The sequence below is a fragment of the Orcinus orca genome, chromosome 10 (assembly GCF_937001465.1).
Source record: "Orcinus orca chromosome 10, mOrcOrc1.1, whole genome shotgun sequence".
NCBI classification, from domain to species: Eukaryota; Metazoa; Chordata; class Mammalia; order Artiodactyla; family Delphinidae; genus Orcinus; species Orcinus orca.
In genome coordinates this window covers 11,860,545-11,877,654 of record NC_064568.1, presented here as the reverse complement: position 1 = coordinate 11,877,654, position 17,110 = coordinate 11,860,545, and the positions used below count along the sequence as shown (strand labels likewise).

The following is a 17,110-nucleotide window of genomic DNA, read 5'->3' as shown; positions in this document are numbered from 1 at the left end:
TGAGAGGCCACAACAATGAGAGGCCCCCGTACCGCAAAAATAAATAAATAAATAAAACTTACATCTTAGAGAAGAAAGACGGAGGAGCCCCAGGGCTTAAGGCTGCAAAGGACTGACTAGCTGTGATGCTGCCACTGCAGATTTAACTGAGCTATTGTTTTAGTAGGATAGGTATTATTTTTGTTAGCGCTCTAGCGGCAAAGTTCCTTAACATGTGAGTGGTCTGCCCCTACCTCTATTTTTCCTTATGCTCCCTATTTTTTACACGCAATTTTGCAGAAGGTGAGGTTTTTCAGAAATGCGTATACAGCATTAAAGCTGCAGTTCGTATACTACGATCCTGTCAGTCTGTTCCTAAGTCAACACACAATTTTATCAAGCGCAGTAGCCACAGCTGTCTGTAGTCTGGCACGCTCTGTAGTCAGTAGCCTAGAAATGTGGTTCTTAAATGACGGGCTTGTTAGGATTTCACTTTAAATGCTTTCTAACATCATGCTGCTGCTAAAAATGCAATTCTAAAGACTAAGCCAAAACACACCCCAAAATATTTATGCTATATAACATTAATTACCAAGAAAAGAATCCAAAATACACACACTAAAAGTACAACCATGTGAAAAATGTAAGTAAGTGGGAGGTAACAAGTAAAAACAAAAACTGTGCTTGAGTACTGGTGACTTTAAGAATAAAATACCTTATTTCCTCCATTAGCCTTTTCAATGAAGCAAATGCTTTTTTGTTTGTTTGTTTTGCCCAAATTAATCATCAACTGATGAGAGCGTGTAAAGAAACATTTTATATCCACAAGGTGACAGACTAACAAATGTGGCCAAACACCCCAGCAACACAACTGTTTCTCAGGATAAATGTTTTAACATTAGGAGGCCAGGTGCAAACGTAGCAATCAAGAGTTGGCTGAACACTTAAGAATATACTGTGACTTAGCTTTTGAACAACCAACATAAAGACAAGCCTCTCCTTTCAAATGACATGCTAGAAACAAATGTGGGGTCTTCGAGGACTGGGGAATCAGGCTGGGATCGTGATGACAGGGACCTCTGGCTGGAAGCCATCACTCTAAGTCAAGGTGCTTTCCCCGGCATGTGAAGCAGCTGTTGCGTTTCACAGGATGGAGGCGCCGCCCTTGACCTTGTCTCATCTACTGAGGCACGAAGAAGCACGGTCATAATTAGGTTCCTGGCAGAACAGCCTTGCTTTTTGGAATAAAAATTCCCACAAACTGCTCAAATATCCAAGTTATCAAATAGCTAAACAACAAGAAAGTTTTCTAGCAAACAAAACACATACATATCACAAAGTCATTTCTTTAAAAGAAAACATAATAGAGGGAAAGAGAAAAGGAAACAATGAGAGTGAAGCCTGATTTAGCAGATACCACTTTATTCGACACAGTGCATGATCTGAAGCATCTGACACTCCACAGCCAACAAGATTTCCTACTTCCCTATTACAAAATACTGGATACCCTGAATACAGTTAATTCAAGGTTCTTGGTTTTTTTCTCCTACATTTAGAATTAAACAGGTTTCTCCATGTAGCAAACATTTCACATTCACCAAAGGCTTTGGGGAGAGGGGGAAATAGGGCTTGTAACTGCCCCCCTGAACCAAAGGCACTTAATGTTAAAATATAAAGCACAGTAAAGTCACCTCACAGACATCCCTGTGTGTTCGGACTGCTGAACTTGAGCGCACCATCACTGGCCCAAGTGGGATTCATTATAACAATGTAAAAGACACTGATTTCCTTGAAAAAACAAAGTGCAGTACGAATATAAAGACCCATCACCGCCACCCCCCTCATTCTTTTCTGAAAATAATATACAAGAGAACGATTATTTTACATGATTAGTATTACCCAAGGTTCACACATGGGAAAAAACAGCTAAAAAATAACCTGCCATAAACTCTCACTATGAAATCACAATAGAATCTGATATATTCAGACAATCTGCGAGTTGGGAGACAGCCTCAGAGATCATGTTGTGCATCCCCTCACTGGACAGATGAGGTCACTGAGGCCCAGGAAGGTCAAGTGTGGGACCCTGGGGTCTGACCCAGGGGCAGAGCCTGGGTAGAACGCAGACCTCCTGAGGCATAGTTCAGGGTGCCCTCCACCGCCTTCCTCTTTAAAAGACTCCAAAAGTAAAACATGAAATGCACCACACAATAAAGCACACTTGCTGACACAGGTCAGCTATTTGGTCTCGCCACACGGTTCCTTTGGCCATTGGGCAGGTATGTAACCCACCTGGGGGTGGGAATTCTTCACACGAGGTTGTTCAGCCTTCTGAGGGAAGCCGCGTGCAGGTTAGACACGACTTCTCCGATTCAGGAAGGCTCTTCGTGGCTGTTAGCCTGTGGTGGGCAGGTGGTCGGCTGCACAGCGGAATCCCAGATTCGAAGCGGAGCTGTCAGGTGTGTTCTGGCTTCGAGCAGCACAGCGATACCTGTAGCAGTAGGACTTTGCAGAGAGAACCAGACACATGAGTGCTCTTGGACTCTGGGCTGAAGGCTCTCAACTGTCAGATGGACGTTGTACCCAAGTACCAACTGTAGAGAGTTATGCCTATCTGCAGACAGTGCCTGCCCTATAGGCACCCGCCTCCTGCACATTTAGCAGCTATGTTTCCGAAAAGGGTAGCGCATTGCGAGCTCACCACATTATCCAGTGTTCTGTTATAAACGTGACTAGATATAGTACAAAGATGTTGGTGTGAGTATTACTTAGAACAGTTTAAAAAAAGTACCAACCAATGGTTACATAAGTTATGGCGCATCCATAATTTAGACTAGTAAGCAGCCATTAAAAGGCATGTTTTCATGTAACATTTAATGACATAGGAATTTCTCAGGACACAATCTTAAATGAAAAAGTCAGAATACAAAACTGTATATGTGCTATGATCTCAATCTAGATAATCACGTACGCCAAAGAAAAGCAGACTGGAAGATTCAAAATGCACCATAATCCGAACCGTAGTTATCCTCAGGCAGTGGGGTTTCAAATTTCCGATGATAACTATGTATTACTTTTATAATTTAAAAAGTTATTTGCACATTTGCACATTTAGAATAGCATTTGACAAGTAGACAAGAAACCAAGTAATAAAGCTAAATGGCAATTGAGAAAATATTAATTAAGAGCAACATTAAGATATTATTTACTATCCAACAGGTTGACAAAGAATTGAACAGCAAGCCCAGGAACATCAAGAGTAGGAAAGGCTGTGGAAAACATTTTTTCTTAATACATTGCTTTTGGAGTTTAAATCATAGTAATTCATAAAGCTATGTATCTTTGTGTGGGGGACTTGTTTGGTATTGTTTTATTTTATAAGAGCAGAGTATGGTATATACATATGCGCAAACACACAGACATCAAGCTCTCCAGGCATGGTGCTAGGCACCTTCATCACTTATTTGATTTGATCATAATGGCCAGAGGAAGTAAATGAGTTACCCTAGATGACACAGTTGTTAAAAGAAGTAGAATTCGAACCCAGGTCTAACTGTGGTGTGCTTGCCTGCCTAGCAACAGTCGATACTCGTAGATGGAAAGGCATCACAACTCATGATTCTGTCCCACCCCTGTTATAGCCCCCTGCATGTACACACCAGGGAAAGCCTAACACATATCCCTGGTCACCTACTAGATAGTCAGTGAATAACCACAGATGACTTGATTCAAACACTTCAATAGCTTCCAGGTTCCAAAAATAACCATGCATGGAACTCTTATGTCCTAAGATCTTTGATCAAAAATAACAGACAATGAAAATAAACTAGTTACCCTGTGTACCAAGAGCATCAACTCTGAGTGGGCCCTGGGAAACTCAAGTCCCTGCCGCTGGTTAAAGAAACTGCACAAAGAATCATGTAGAGTAACTTTGGAACTCATGAAGCAGAGAGAATTTGTGGAGGGGCAAAATAGGACAGTATGAAAGATGTTTTTTTTTTTTCCTTAATTCTTATTATTCTCCTTTCTCTCACGAAAGTTGAATGTTTCTAATCTTCATAAAAATTATCTCTAGAGCTGACAAAGGAATTCTCTGGAGCACTTCCACCATGGAAAAAAAAAAAAAAACACATGGTGCTCTGTCTTTTATAGATAGCAAAACAGTAGCAACCAATTTTCTCATTTTCCCTGTGGCCAGTGAAGAATGTGACACTATTACCAATATTCAGGCAGGCAGAGGGAAAATGAATAAAAAAATATGCCTGAAATAATGAAAGACGTGATGGCATCTGCTACTACCTGTGATTGGGATGCAATGGAAGCTCTAAAATGACTAGAGGTGACCATGCAGAAAGACACGGCAGAAGCTTTGTTCCATGTAGGGCCTACTCACTGGGCTGCTGTGAAGCAAGGTGCTTTGGTATTTTTAGAATCAAGCTCCTGTGGATAATGCAGGGCCCCATGCTCTCGGTGTGTGCAGTGAATTCTACATTGGAGCAAGAATCGAGCTTGGGGCAGGGGGGCAGGCAGTCAGACAGGGGCATTCTTGTTCCATAACTGGACCACACATGACAAAAAACAATCAAGCATTTCCTGATCGCCTCCTGTGCGCACTGTCCCGCTGGAGATCACAGGCTGGTTGAGGAAACAATGATTACACATCAAAAAGCTACAAAACAAGCTAGGATTAAAAGATTCTGAGGCTACTACTAATTCAGGGGAGGAAATGGTCACTAAATGTCTAATTTTTTAGGAAAGACTTTTGAAGGCAGAACTTGGCCAGAGCGGGATTTACGTGATTATGGCAGTGGCCTTCCGACTTGAGTATACAGAAGAATAGCCTGGAGAGCTCATGTAAATACCTATTCCTAGGCCACAAACCCAGAGATCCTGATTCAGTAAGTCTGGTGTGGGTTCCAAGAATCTGCATTTCTAACCAGCTTACAGGCACTGCTAATGCTACGGGCTCATGGACCACAAACTGAGTAGCACTGATTTACAGGACTTAGAAACAAGGAAAGAAGGTATGTTAAGTGGAGAAAACAATAACATCAGAGGCATAAAAATGGAAAAATTCAGGCAAGTGAAGAGGATAGCAAGGCCACAGCCTGAGAGTGTCAGAGCATGGTTTATTTATTCATTGAATATTTGAGAGTTTACAACGTGCTAGATGCTATTCTGGGCACGAGGGAAGCAATGCGGAACAAAACAATGTACCCGTTATCGGGAAGCTTACATTCAACAAGGAGTTAAGTAGTCAGACAATAAATAAACGGATAAATTCAAGAGTGCTTCTGGCAGTGGTCAGCTTGGAAGAAAGTCACATAGGGAGAGAGGACTAGACGTGACTAGGTGCTACTTAGATAAGGTGGCCTGGGAAGGCTCCTCTGATGAGGCGCTGCGAGAGCTGAGCTGCCCAAAGATTCAGAGAATGAGAATTCCAGGCAAAAGCAATGAGTGGTACAGAGAGGATAAATGATAAAAAGCAGGAAACGTGGGTGGATAAATAGGATGGAGTCACATTAAAGGTGGTCTACTTGGCAGAAAGAGGTTGGGCTTGACACAGGTGGAAATTGTGACAAACATTTTACTAATTTACTCACCTGAAAAGGCAAAATCCAAGACTCATTAGCTATTTAACCTTAGGCAAAGCCTTTCTGAATCTGCTCCCTCTTCCGATAAAATGGGGCTATTAATGGAATAATGTCAAAATGCTTCATCTTATCTTTACATGACAAAGTAAAGCAGTAGACATGTGGAGATTATTGTAATTGTTACTTTATAATGAACACAACACAATTAAAGGAACTCACTTTGCCTGTCTTATCTGACCTCCTTGGGTTAACCTGCTTCCTTACTAAAACAAAAGCAGCTTCTCTGCAGGTCTTAGTGATCTTGTGTTGGGAAGATGATTCCTTGCCAGCATCTGAATACGGTTATGCATTTGCTACAAAAATAGGAAAATTATTTGTTATATAAATGGAAAAGGTGAAGGGGTATCTCTGGTGACAAGGCATAGGACTGAGGTCTTTGTCGGATGGCATAGTTCAATATGCAACTTGTCTCTCAAATTATATAACAAACTGTTTTAAAATTTGGTTTTCATATGCCACAAAATGCAGACTGTAGCAACTGTGACGAATTGTGCCTGCCTGGAGCACTGTGATCAGAAAAGAGATCCATGATGTATAAGAGATTATTGACCATAGTCATATTTGAAGGCCCTGGTACATACAGCATAATTCCATTTTGGGAAGAAAAAATAAAAGTGCACCGAAGAGTTTGGTAGAATACTATTAACAGTTTTCTTCAGAAAGCAGCGTGAACGATTTTTTTCATTTTTCTGTTTATTATTTATTTTCTAATTTTTATGCAATGAAAATGTTTTGCTTACATAACAAAAAAGCTTAAAATCAGTGACAACAAAAAGAGCTAGTCCTTTTTTGGATCATAGCAGTACCTAAAGTCTTCCATTAACCTAAATGATGAAGAACTAAACACTAAAAAGCAAGTCTCACTACAAGTTAGTGTTGAAAGGTCAGGACCATCACATGAGAAAACAGTCAATTCACATTATCATTCCACTGCAAATGCACTCATTCACTCAGCAAACATTTATTAATAAGCAGTTCATTTTAAATTCCAGTAATGGGCAACTAATGAAATACGTAATTAAAGTGAAAAATGGCCTGATTTCATATGTCCTCATTGCTCTTTCTTTTTTTCCAACTCTACTTTTAGCACTAAAAATGGTTATTAATGATGTTAGGTCTTTGAGTGGTTGAAATATGGGTCATTTTATTAATTAAGAACAGAGGTAGTAGTGAGGGCCTATTTTAGCCCCATTTCATCAAAATGGCTAATTACTTTGTGAAACTGACCTCGATATCTGCACTAAGAATATGATCCTGGATTCAAGAACAATTCATTTAAGATAATGGCTTACCAGCCTTGGGGCTCTGAAGTCAAGTGGGACGGCAATATGGTTTTTATGAGAGGAAGACTTTTAGGGATAAAGAACAGTTTTAAGGTAATTGTAGCTTATTATGAACAAAATGATTATAGAAAAATGACACAGCAGAACTCAGGTCTCTCAATTTCCCATCCATTGCTCTTGCCACTGACACTTGGACAACTCCTTTTGCTAGTAATCTTGATGTAAAATGGTGGGGTTGAGGGGGTAGGGGAGTGAGGATTTCGTCAATGTTGTAGGTTGGGCTAAAGATCCCACAGAGATTAATCTAACAACTTCAAGAAAGACTAGTATTTCTTGAGTACTTACCATGTGAACTGTTCTAAGAACTTCACATGTATTAAGTGACTTAATCCTCTCAATAATCCTGAGGTAGGTATTACTATATACACAATAATATATATATATATGTATACACAAGGAAAAACCCGACACACAGGTGTGGTAATAGTGTGCCTAAGGTCACATGGTTTGTAACTGTGAATCCAGGATTACAGTCTTTTCAGTCCCATTCCAGAATCTGTGCTCTTAACACCATGTTGACTCATAGTTGTTCTTGCTGTGCCTCGTCTCCTTACTGAAGCTATACTTTGGATGGACTTCCAAAAAATCAAAAATAATAATCAGAGCTTACTTTAGTCATGCAAACTGGCCCTGGGCCACGATCAAAAGTAAGTCACCTTCTAAACAAGGTGATCGTTTTTTCAAAATGAATTACATTATTCTTTTCTCTTTTTATTGATTTTCTTTCTTTTACTGATTTTTACTTGTGCTACAGTAATCATTTCCAGGATTCTGCCGTCTAGTTAGCAGTTCATTAGTTGGTTTTTATTCAAAAGAGAAAATGGGAGAAAATAATCTTATTATAATAAAGATGATGATTAAGAATGATGGTGTTAGCAGCAACTAACTTACGGAGACTTTACCATGAGCTAGGCACTGTACCAAGTGCTTATTTACTTTGCTGCATTTATTCCTCGTAAGAACCTTACAATAGGTGCAGTTATGATGTACATTTTACAAGTGTGAAAACTGAGGCTTAGAAAGGTTAAGTAATTTGCCTAATGTTACAGGCAAAGACTAGCAAAGAACAGTTACAGAACTCCAACCCAGATCTAATTCTAGAGTCCACATCTTAATATACTTAGTGGCAGTTAAAACTGCCACTCTTAATCTAGTGTAAAGAACAAGCACTGAAAGTAATTCACAGCCAACACTGCGCTGTTTTCTTGACTACACCAAAATAACCAGGCTGAGGTTAAAAACCTACATCATCTACAATTAACTTGACCAAAGATCCTAGAGCTGCCGTTTCTCTCTGGAAAATCTTGTGGATCCCACTCAGTTTTGTCACTCTGCTATTCTGTTTTCTGGAATACTCTCTCCATCACTCTGAGCCTGACTAAATTAAAACTTATCCTTCAGGGTGACTAAGAAAAGTTAAAGATGTATAATATAAACTCTAAATCAGCCACAAAATTTTTAAATAAAGAGTTATAGCTAATAAGCCAAAGGAGAGACAATGAAGTGATAAAAAAACCACTTAATCCAAAAGAAGAAAAAAAAAAGCAAAAGGAAAAGAACAGATGAGACAAAGAGAAAAACAAATATCAAGACAACAAATTTAAATCCAGCCATATCAACAATCACATTAAATATAAATGGTCTAAACAGCAAGTGAAAAGGCAAAGTTTATGTCAATAAATTCATTAACTCAGCTGAAATGGACAAATTCCTTGAAAGACACAAACTCCCAGAGCTTAATCAAGAACAAACAGATAATCTGCACAACCCTGTAGCTATTAACTAAATTAAATGTATGATTACAACTCTAGGCCCAAATGGTTTTCCTGGGGAAATTCTATCAGACATTTAAGGAAGAAAAATGCTAACTCTACATGAACTCTTCCCCAAAAAATTCAAGATGAGGGAATATTTCCCAAATCAATCTATGAAGCCAGCAATACACTGATACTAATATCAGACAGAAAAAAAAACAAAAACAAAAAAACAAGAGACCAATACCAATCACGAACATATTTTAGCAAACTGCATCCAAAACATATACAAAGGATAATACATCATAACTAAGTGGATGTATTCCAGGAAGCCAAGGATGGTTTAACATTTGAAAACAGAAAATCAATGACTATAATTCACCATATTAACAGGCTGAAAAAGAAAAACCACATAAACATCTCAATAGCTTTAGAAAAAGCATCTGGCAAAATCCACATCCATTTCTGATAAAAAAAATTCTCAGAAATCTAGGACTAGAAGGAGACTTGCTCAAGCTGATAAAGGGCATCTTTGAAAACACTATAGCTTATATCATACCTAATTTTGAAAAGTCAAATGTTTTTCCCCTAAGATCAAAAATTAGGTAAGACTGTCTGTTCTTACCACTCCTATTCAACGATATACTGGAGGTTCTAGCCAACACAATACAGTAAGAAAAAGCAATAAAAGATATCCAGATTAAAAAGGAAGAGGTAAAATTGTCTATACTCACAGATGGTATAACCACTTATGTAGAAAATACAACACAATCTACAAAAACAACAGGGAGATCAACTCGATGCTTTCTGACGACCTAGAGAGATGGGATAGGGAGGATGGGAGGGAGGCTCAAGAGGGAGGAGATATGGGGATATATATATACTTAGAGCTGATTCACTTTGTTGTACAACAGAAACTAACACAACATTGTAAAGCAATTATACTCCAGTAAAGATATATATATATATAAAGAATCTACAAAAACATCACTTATACAGATGAGTTTAACAAGGTTACAGGACACAACATAAATATACAAAAACCAACTGCACCATAAAAATGTATTTATTAAAAATATAGGGCTTCCCTGGTGGCACAGTGGTTGAGAGTCCACCTGCTGATGCAGGGGACACGGGTTCGTGCCCCGGTCCGGGAAGATCCCACATGCCGCGGAGCAGCTGGGCCCGTGAGCCAGGGCCGCTAAGCCTGCAGGTCTGGAGCCTGTGCTCCACAACGGGAGAGGCCACAACAGTGAGAGGCCCGCATACGCCAAAAAAAAAAAAATATATATATATATATATATATATATATATATATACACACACAAAACATGTTAAAAGATATTTTAAAAGGATAAATTAAGAAGCTTATAAAAATTTTAAACATTTAAAATAAGCAAGAAAAATGAAATGTTAAAGTAGACACATTCATATGCATGGCACTGGAATATTTTGGTGTTCATGCTTAAAATGTTTTTTACAGGATTCATTTTCTCCACTTATTTGTGCAAAAAAAATCTTATGGTCTTTAATTCTTACAGAGTAAATGGACTCCCAATTATGAAAAGTGCCATATGTCAGACACATAACTGGTGGTAATTAGGGTTTTGAGATGCTCTTGTGCAAAAAGAGATTCACCTGTTTTTCATGAAAGTCTGGTTTCCCAGCAAGAGGATTCAGATACACCTGCAGCAACAGCTTGAATCAAAGGAAAAAAATCTGGGACTACAGACAGATGGGTATATGAACACTTAAAAGTACTGGGAAAACCTAGGGCAATGCTTTTAATTTAAAATTAAAGTTAGAATTTTAAAGATAAATTTGTCCACATCTTGTTATAAAGGTAAGTGTAAAGCATAAAGTGAACTCAACTCTATGAACTGCCACCTAAATAACTACATTAAAAATTCTAAGAAATGCAGAAGACACACACCCCTACGAACTCACAGATATACATAATTTAAATAGGTTCTCTTTAGGCCAGTGGCTCCCAAACTTTGATGTATGTTATGATCACCTTGAGAGTTTTAAAATCCTGATGCCCAGGTCACAATCCAGAAATATCAAGTCAGAATGAGATGAGTGAGGAAATAGGCATCAATATCTTTTATAGATCCCAGATGATTCTAATGTACAATAAAGTTTGAGAACCATTATTTTAAGGCAAAGTTTGACAATGCCTCCATTATCAAATTAATAACTTAATTTGGAGCCATTACAGTTTTAAGTCTCTAACTGCCTAGACTGACTGAATTACCATGGGAAGCTTCTTGTAATAACAATCTGCAAAATGCCATGTTTACATAGAGATAGAAGTTGAAGTCCTAGATATACTAAAAATATATGATTTAAAGAAAAAAAGGGAGAGAACTGGTATTCGATTTCTGAACTCCTTAAAAAGGTTACTCATGAAACACTGAGTTACTTCTACTCGCCAAGAACAACCAACTCTGACACTGAAATTATAGCCCAAAGAGAAGAATCATTGTCTGAGAGAGATGTTTATTCCACAAAGCACACACTATATACCTAGAACACTTGGGATGTTTCCATTCCAGTATACCACAAACTACCCTCCATTTATAACTCAACTTAATCTCAACAGACAGGCCAGAAATTTACAGGAGTCTCAAATAAATTAAGGGTGTGCTTCCAGACTTACATGCTGGAAACCAGATATACAGCTCACCCTGATTCATGGGACAACAAAGGTGTCTCAAAGGGTCAAGATACAACAGATGGAATATGGTTGACAACAGATCATTTACAACCTCTGCTTCTTGAACCACTTTTCCCCATGCCTGTGCACAAACTTTTTTTTTTCTGGCGTTGATGGAGATAGGTATGTATTAACAGAAGTGGATGAGACATCTTGGGGCTAATGTTTACAATGGATCCATAAACCTGCTGTTAGAACACCAAAACAGAGTTTAGTGACTTGACTTACCTTATGGCACATGTAGGATCCACCTTTCTTCACCCGGTCTTTGCCAGAAGGGGGGCCTTTCTGTGGATGAAGAGAAGAGAACTCGTTAGTCCATAAAGCACAGCTGTCCCTCCCACAGTCAGAGGGTCTATTTTAATCCAACCAGCTCTCACATGGTTGCCTAAAGTCTCCACATGCATTTCTGCCCCTGGGTCTTGCACCTGCACCCATGCACCTTCTCGAATGCCCATCTTTCCAAATCCTACATCTTCTGAGGTCCAGCTCAAGTTCCTACTACTTGGTGAACTCTTTGGGACTGCCTTAAGCAATCCAAACCCCTACAGTGTTTCCTACCTAGATGACTAATAAGCTGCTTTGCAGCACCTCTTACATCACCTTCTCACACTGATGGGCAAATTTATCCTGCATTATAACCGGCCAGCTCAACTAGACTGGCAAGCCTCTTTGAATTATGTTTTTAAAATCCTACTGTGCAACACCTAATAAACCCTTTGCTGACTGAATAAACGGATATGCTTTTTACTTTTAAAAAAATTTTAGGTCAGGTTTACTGAGGTATACTTTATATACAGTAAACTTTTATACTTTTAAAACTTTTAAATGCACACTTCTGATAAGTTTTGACAAGTGTATAACCACCACCACAATCAAGATATAGAACATAGTTTATCTTTTTCAAAAAGATTCATACAGTATTTATTATGAACCAAGTAGGGTTCTAAGTATTCTGCAAATATTAACTCATGTAATTTCTGTAACAACTTCTGAGATTAAGCAAATGCGAGAACGAGGATTCACACCGAGGCAGCCTGGCTCAAGAGTTTAGAGACCAAGAGTATAGGAAATTGGGCAAGGCCTAAAAGAAAGCAAGAAGGAACAGTGGCGGGACTTTCCTGGTGGCTCAGTCATTAAGAATCTGCCTGCCAATGCAGGGGACACGGGTTCGAGCCCTGGTCCAGGAAGATCACACATGCCGCGGAGCAACTAAGCCTGTGCGCCACAGCTATTGAGTTTGCACTCTAGAGCCCTTGAGCCACAACTACTGAGCCCATGCGCCGCGATTACTGAAGCCCATGCGCTTTAGGGCCCATGTGCCACAGCTACTGAGCCCGCGTGCTACAACTACTGAAACCTGTGCGCCGAGAGCCCGTGCTCTGCAACAAGAGAAGCCACCACAATGAGAAGCCCATGCACCTCAACAAAGAGTAGCCCCCACTCACTACAACTAGAGGAAGCCCGCACACAGCAACGAAAACCCAACGCAGGCCAAAAAAAAAAAGAAGGAACAGTGGCTACCACTGCAATGAGAACTGGAGGCAGAAAAAGCCAGCCAAGAGGTAAGACTATTACTTCTAGAGAGGGCTCTGGATAAATGTGCAATGCAAATGAACACCGTAAAGCTGCCAGGACAAAAGCCTCATCATCAGGTAAGCCATGCAAAGAGTATTTGAGAGTTACCAGTAAACTCCTACAAACCAGAGCCACATCTGGGAAGTCTGAGGGGGATAAGAATTTTTTGCTTTTCCTTTGTTATGCAAGAAGTCAACTAATCATACAGCTGCCTGTTCTTTGCTTACTGAAAATAAGAGAAGGTTGAACAGAGCCTCCTATCTTAGTTTTCCTTTTGCTTGTCAAAGGCCCAGACGTCAGTGGCAGAAGTTAAAAGAACCATGTTTTCTCCAAGCATGGCTAACACACTGACTCGCAAATGTCAACTTGCGGGCACAAGTTCATGTTTTTTTCTAAGCCAGGTACTTAAAAGCTGTCAAAGACCAAGCCACTGGTTATTTTTCATTCCACTGCAAGGCCACAGTATTTCCATGGCCTTCAATGTTTTATGTTACATTAACAAACTTTTATTGATTAGAAATGGGCAAGCTATAATTGAGAGGAGCTACATGTGAAAATAATGACTTCACAAAACAGCATCCTTCCCAGGAGTAACTGGAATCTGACAGCCATTACAACAGAATCTGCTGGGTGAGTTTATCATTCTATAAAAGCAGCATAATCACCAAGAATTCACTGAAGCAGAAATGAAAGCATGTAAAGCTGTGTAGCTATCCCATAGAATGGCTGCTCTCTCCTACATTAAATTTCTTGCTTGGGGATCCTTGCGTTACACTGCTTCAGCGGGGGTCTCTGCATGCTGGGTTACAATGGAAAAAATGACAGTTTAAATGCTGATTACAGTATCTGCTATCATGCAAGATTAAATTCTTTTGTCAAGTTAGATCCAAGAACAAGAAAAAGGAGCTGATTTGCCAGCAGGAAGGAGAACAGAACAGTTCCCTTTCACCACCATCTCCAATGAAGGAAGTCTACAACCAATAAAAGTGACACTCATCAAAGTGACCCAAGCACTCATGAGAGTCATCCCGGGCTGATATGACCACAGCAGTTAACACAGTCCTCTAGGTGGCTGCTCATCTGGTCCTTATAAATAAAACTATTCTTGCCAGAAGACAACATGATGTAGGATCAGCTACATCTGTTTGAAATGCTTACCACTTTGCAAAAAAAAACCCAGAAAAATTACTCGGAGTGTGTAGTGGGTTGAATAGTGTCCCCCCAAATTCATGTTCACTCAGAGCCTCAGAATGTGACCTTATTTGGAAATAGGAACTTTGCAGATTTGTAATTTTCTGTATTAGTTAAGATGAGGTCATACTGGATTAGGGTGAGCCCTAAATCCAATGACTGGTGTCCCTATAACAGGAGGAGAGGACACAGAGAAGGCCATGGAAAGATGGACGCAGAGACTGGAGTGATGCAGCTACAAGTCAAAGAATGCCAAGGATTCCGGGGAACTGCCAGAAGCTAGGACGAGACAAGGAAGGATTCGAGAAACTCTGAAGTGAGTATGGCCCAGCCAGGACCTTGGTCTCAGACTTCTAGCCTCCAGAACTAAAAGAATAAATTTCTGTTGTTTCAAGCCACCAAGTTTGTGGTCATTTGTTATGGAAGCCCTAGGAAACTAATATAAGGGGGAAATGTCTCCATTTCTTTTCATTAAGGAAAGGATCGATAAGTCAAAATTAACGTTGTCTCTCATGATCAAGTTTGCTACTGCAGGTTAAAACAACTTGAGAGGGCTTCCCTGGTGGCACAGTGGTTGAGAGTCCGCCTGCCGATGCAGGGGACACGGGTTCGTGCCCCGGTCCGGGAAGATCGCACGTGCTATGGAGCGGCTGGGCCCGTGAGCCATGGCCGCTGAGCCTGCACGTCCGGAGCCTGTGCTCCGCAACAGGAGAGGCCACGACAGTGAGAGGCCTGCGTACCGCAGAAAAAATTTTAAAAAAATAAAACAACTTGAGAAGCTACCGACGGTAGTGTCAATACCTCACCTCTCTGCCTGTATACTTGGCAAGAAGAGAGGCTGCCGTGCCACACAACCTGCACCACCAGTACTCAAGAATCTAAGTAAAAATACACACTGAACACAGAGACCCTGATCAGAAACAGACAAGAACCCATGTGAATGTTGTCTCCAAAGGGACTACTACCCATAACTGCTCTACTCCCAGACAGCAAAATACGAACAGGTCTCTAATGCTTGGATGATTGCAAGGACAGCAAGAAAAAAAATTTAAAAAGCAGGTTTCTAAATGTTAGCCCCAATAATCTCAAAAGGCTAAGCAAGGTGCATCTCAAGTTCTCAGGACAAGAGCTGAAGGAGTAATGCTCCGAGTGCTAGTGCAGGGGAATAGAGCCTCATCTAAAACACCTCGGAAGGCACAGAAGTCCTTAGTGATGAAACAAATCCACAGTAGATGCCACAGAACCACTCCTCAGCAAGACTGGCTTGTTGAATGAGGAGTAAGCCTGCAGGAAGAGGGCTGACCAATGTGCTGGGGCTGGCCAGGTCGTTCTTCACAGGAGCATAAACAACGACATTTTATGTAGTCAAGAGATACGCTTCCCCTTCCCTCCGTGTCATATGTAATACAACAACAAGGACAGCAAAAGAGGGAACAGAGCGTCTGACAAATTTTCATCAGTCAGCAAAGGGACAAACAGCACTTCTTTTAAACCATGTGTGATGAAATCCATAGTGAGGAATACTAAGCAGCTGTTAATAAGAACGAGGCACTTCTGTATGAGTATATTGTACTGTCACTTTCACTTAGAAAATGACATGGAATCAAGCATTTATTCTGATTTTCTTATACCTTGTGCCCCAGTGGGGAGTTGATTACCTGGAGTGAGCATCTGGCCCTGGGGCACAGGAGGGTGCCTCACCCCACACGGGTCAGGCATGCACTCATCCCTATGTGCTCATTTTCATTCACTTCAGTGTATGGTTTGACCCATGGATTATTTAGAAGTGTGTTTATTGTCCAAGTGTTGGACATTTTCCTATTTTATTTCTGTTACTGATTTCTAGTTTGATTCCACTGCAGTTGGAGAACACACTCTGTGTGACTTCAATTTTTCAAAATTTGTTGAGGTTTATTTGATGGTGCAGGATACGGTCTATCTTGGCATATGTTCCATGAGTACTTGAAAAGAAGGGGTATTCTGCTGTTGTAGGGTAGATTGTTCTACAAATGTCAATTAGATCTCATTGGTTGATGATATTGTTGAGTTCTTCTATATCCTTGCTGATTTTCTATATAATTGTACCATCAATTGTTGAAAGGAGCATTATAGTCTCCACCTACAATTGCAGGTTAGTCTATTTCTCCTTTCAATTTTATTAGTTTTTGTTTCATATGTTTCAGCTCTTTTCATTGGGGCATACATATTTAGTATTACTATGTCCTCTTGGTAGATTAACCATTTTATCATTACACAATGAGCTTCTCTGACTCTGGTGATTTTCTTTGCTTTGAAGTCTACTTTATATGACATTAATACAGCCATTCCTGCCTTTTTCTGATTAATGTTTACCTAAAACATCTTTTCCCATCATTTTGTTTTCAACCTATTTATCATTATACTTGAAGTGAGTTTGTTGTAGACCATATACAGTTAGTTATGTTTTTTAATCCACTCTGCCAATGTCTTTTAATTGATGTATTTAGACCATTGAGCTTTTAATGAAATTATTGATATCTAAGCACTTAAGACTGTCATTTTATGTTTTGGTTTTTGTCTGTTCTCTATTTTTTTTTGGTTTTCTTTTTTCTGCCTTCCTGTGGGTTACCTGAACATTTTTTTAAAGAAATTCATTTTTATTTACCTATAATGCTTTATCACAGTTTTATATATATAAAAATACATACACAATATATTTATAAATATATAAAAAATATATATTATATATTAATATATAAATATTAAATATATAAAACACATTTTATATTTTTATTAAAATATGTGGATATATTTTATATACAGTTATATATATTATGTTTATATATATTTAAAATATTTTATATATATTTACATTTATATATATACATATAACTGTGATAAGATATGTCTACT

The 17,110-nt window shown here is 39.3% G+C and overlaps 1 protein-coding gene across 8 annotated transcripts in view; it reads right to left on the bottom strand.

Annotated features, from left to right (window-relative positions):
* The window catches only part of SUMF1 (sulfatase modifying factor 1), a 451,840-nt gene that overhangs the window by 337,952 nt on the left and 96,778 nt on the right, over positions 1 to 17,110 (bottom strand). For 4 of the 8 annotated variants that reach the window (XR_007469861.1, XR_007469862.1, XM_049693598.1 and 1 more), the window contains exon 8: positions 11,678 to 11,737. Coding sequence is in view for 6 of the 8 variants with exons in the window: in XM_049693598.1 (XP_049549555.1) it covers positions 11,678 to 11,737 (60 nt within the window). In the remaining 2 variants the exon portion in view is untranslated. Of the gene's footprint in view, positions 1 to 1,379; positions 2,485 to 3,988; positions 5,927 to 10,162; positions 10,429 to 11,677; positions 11,738 to 17,110 lie in introns of those variants that run through there. The other 4 variants (XM_004274774.3, XM_033437197.2, XM_033437195.2 and 1 more) reach the window with 3 other exon arrangements.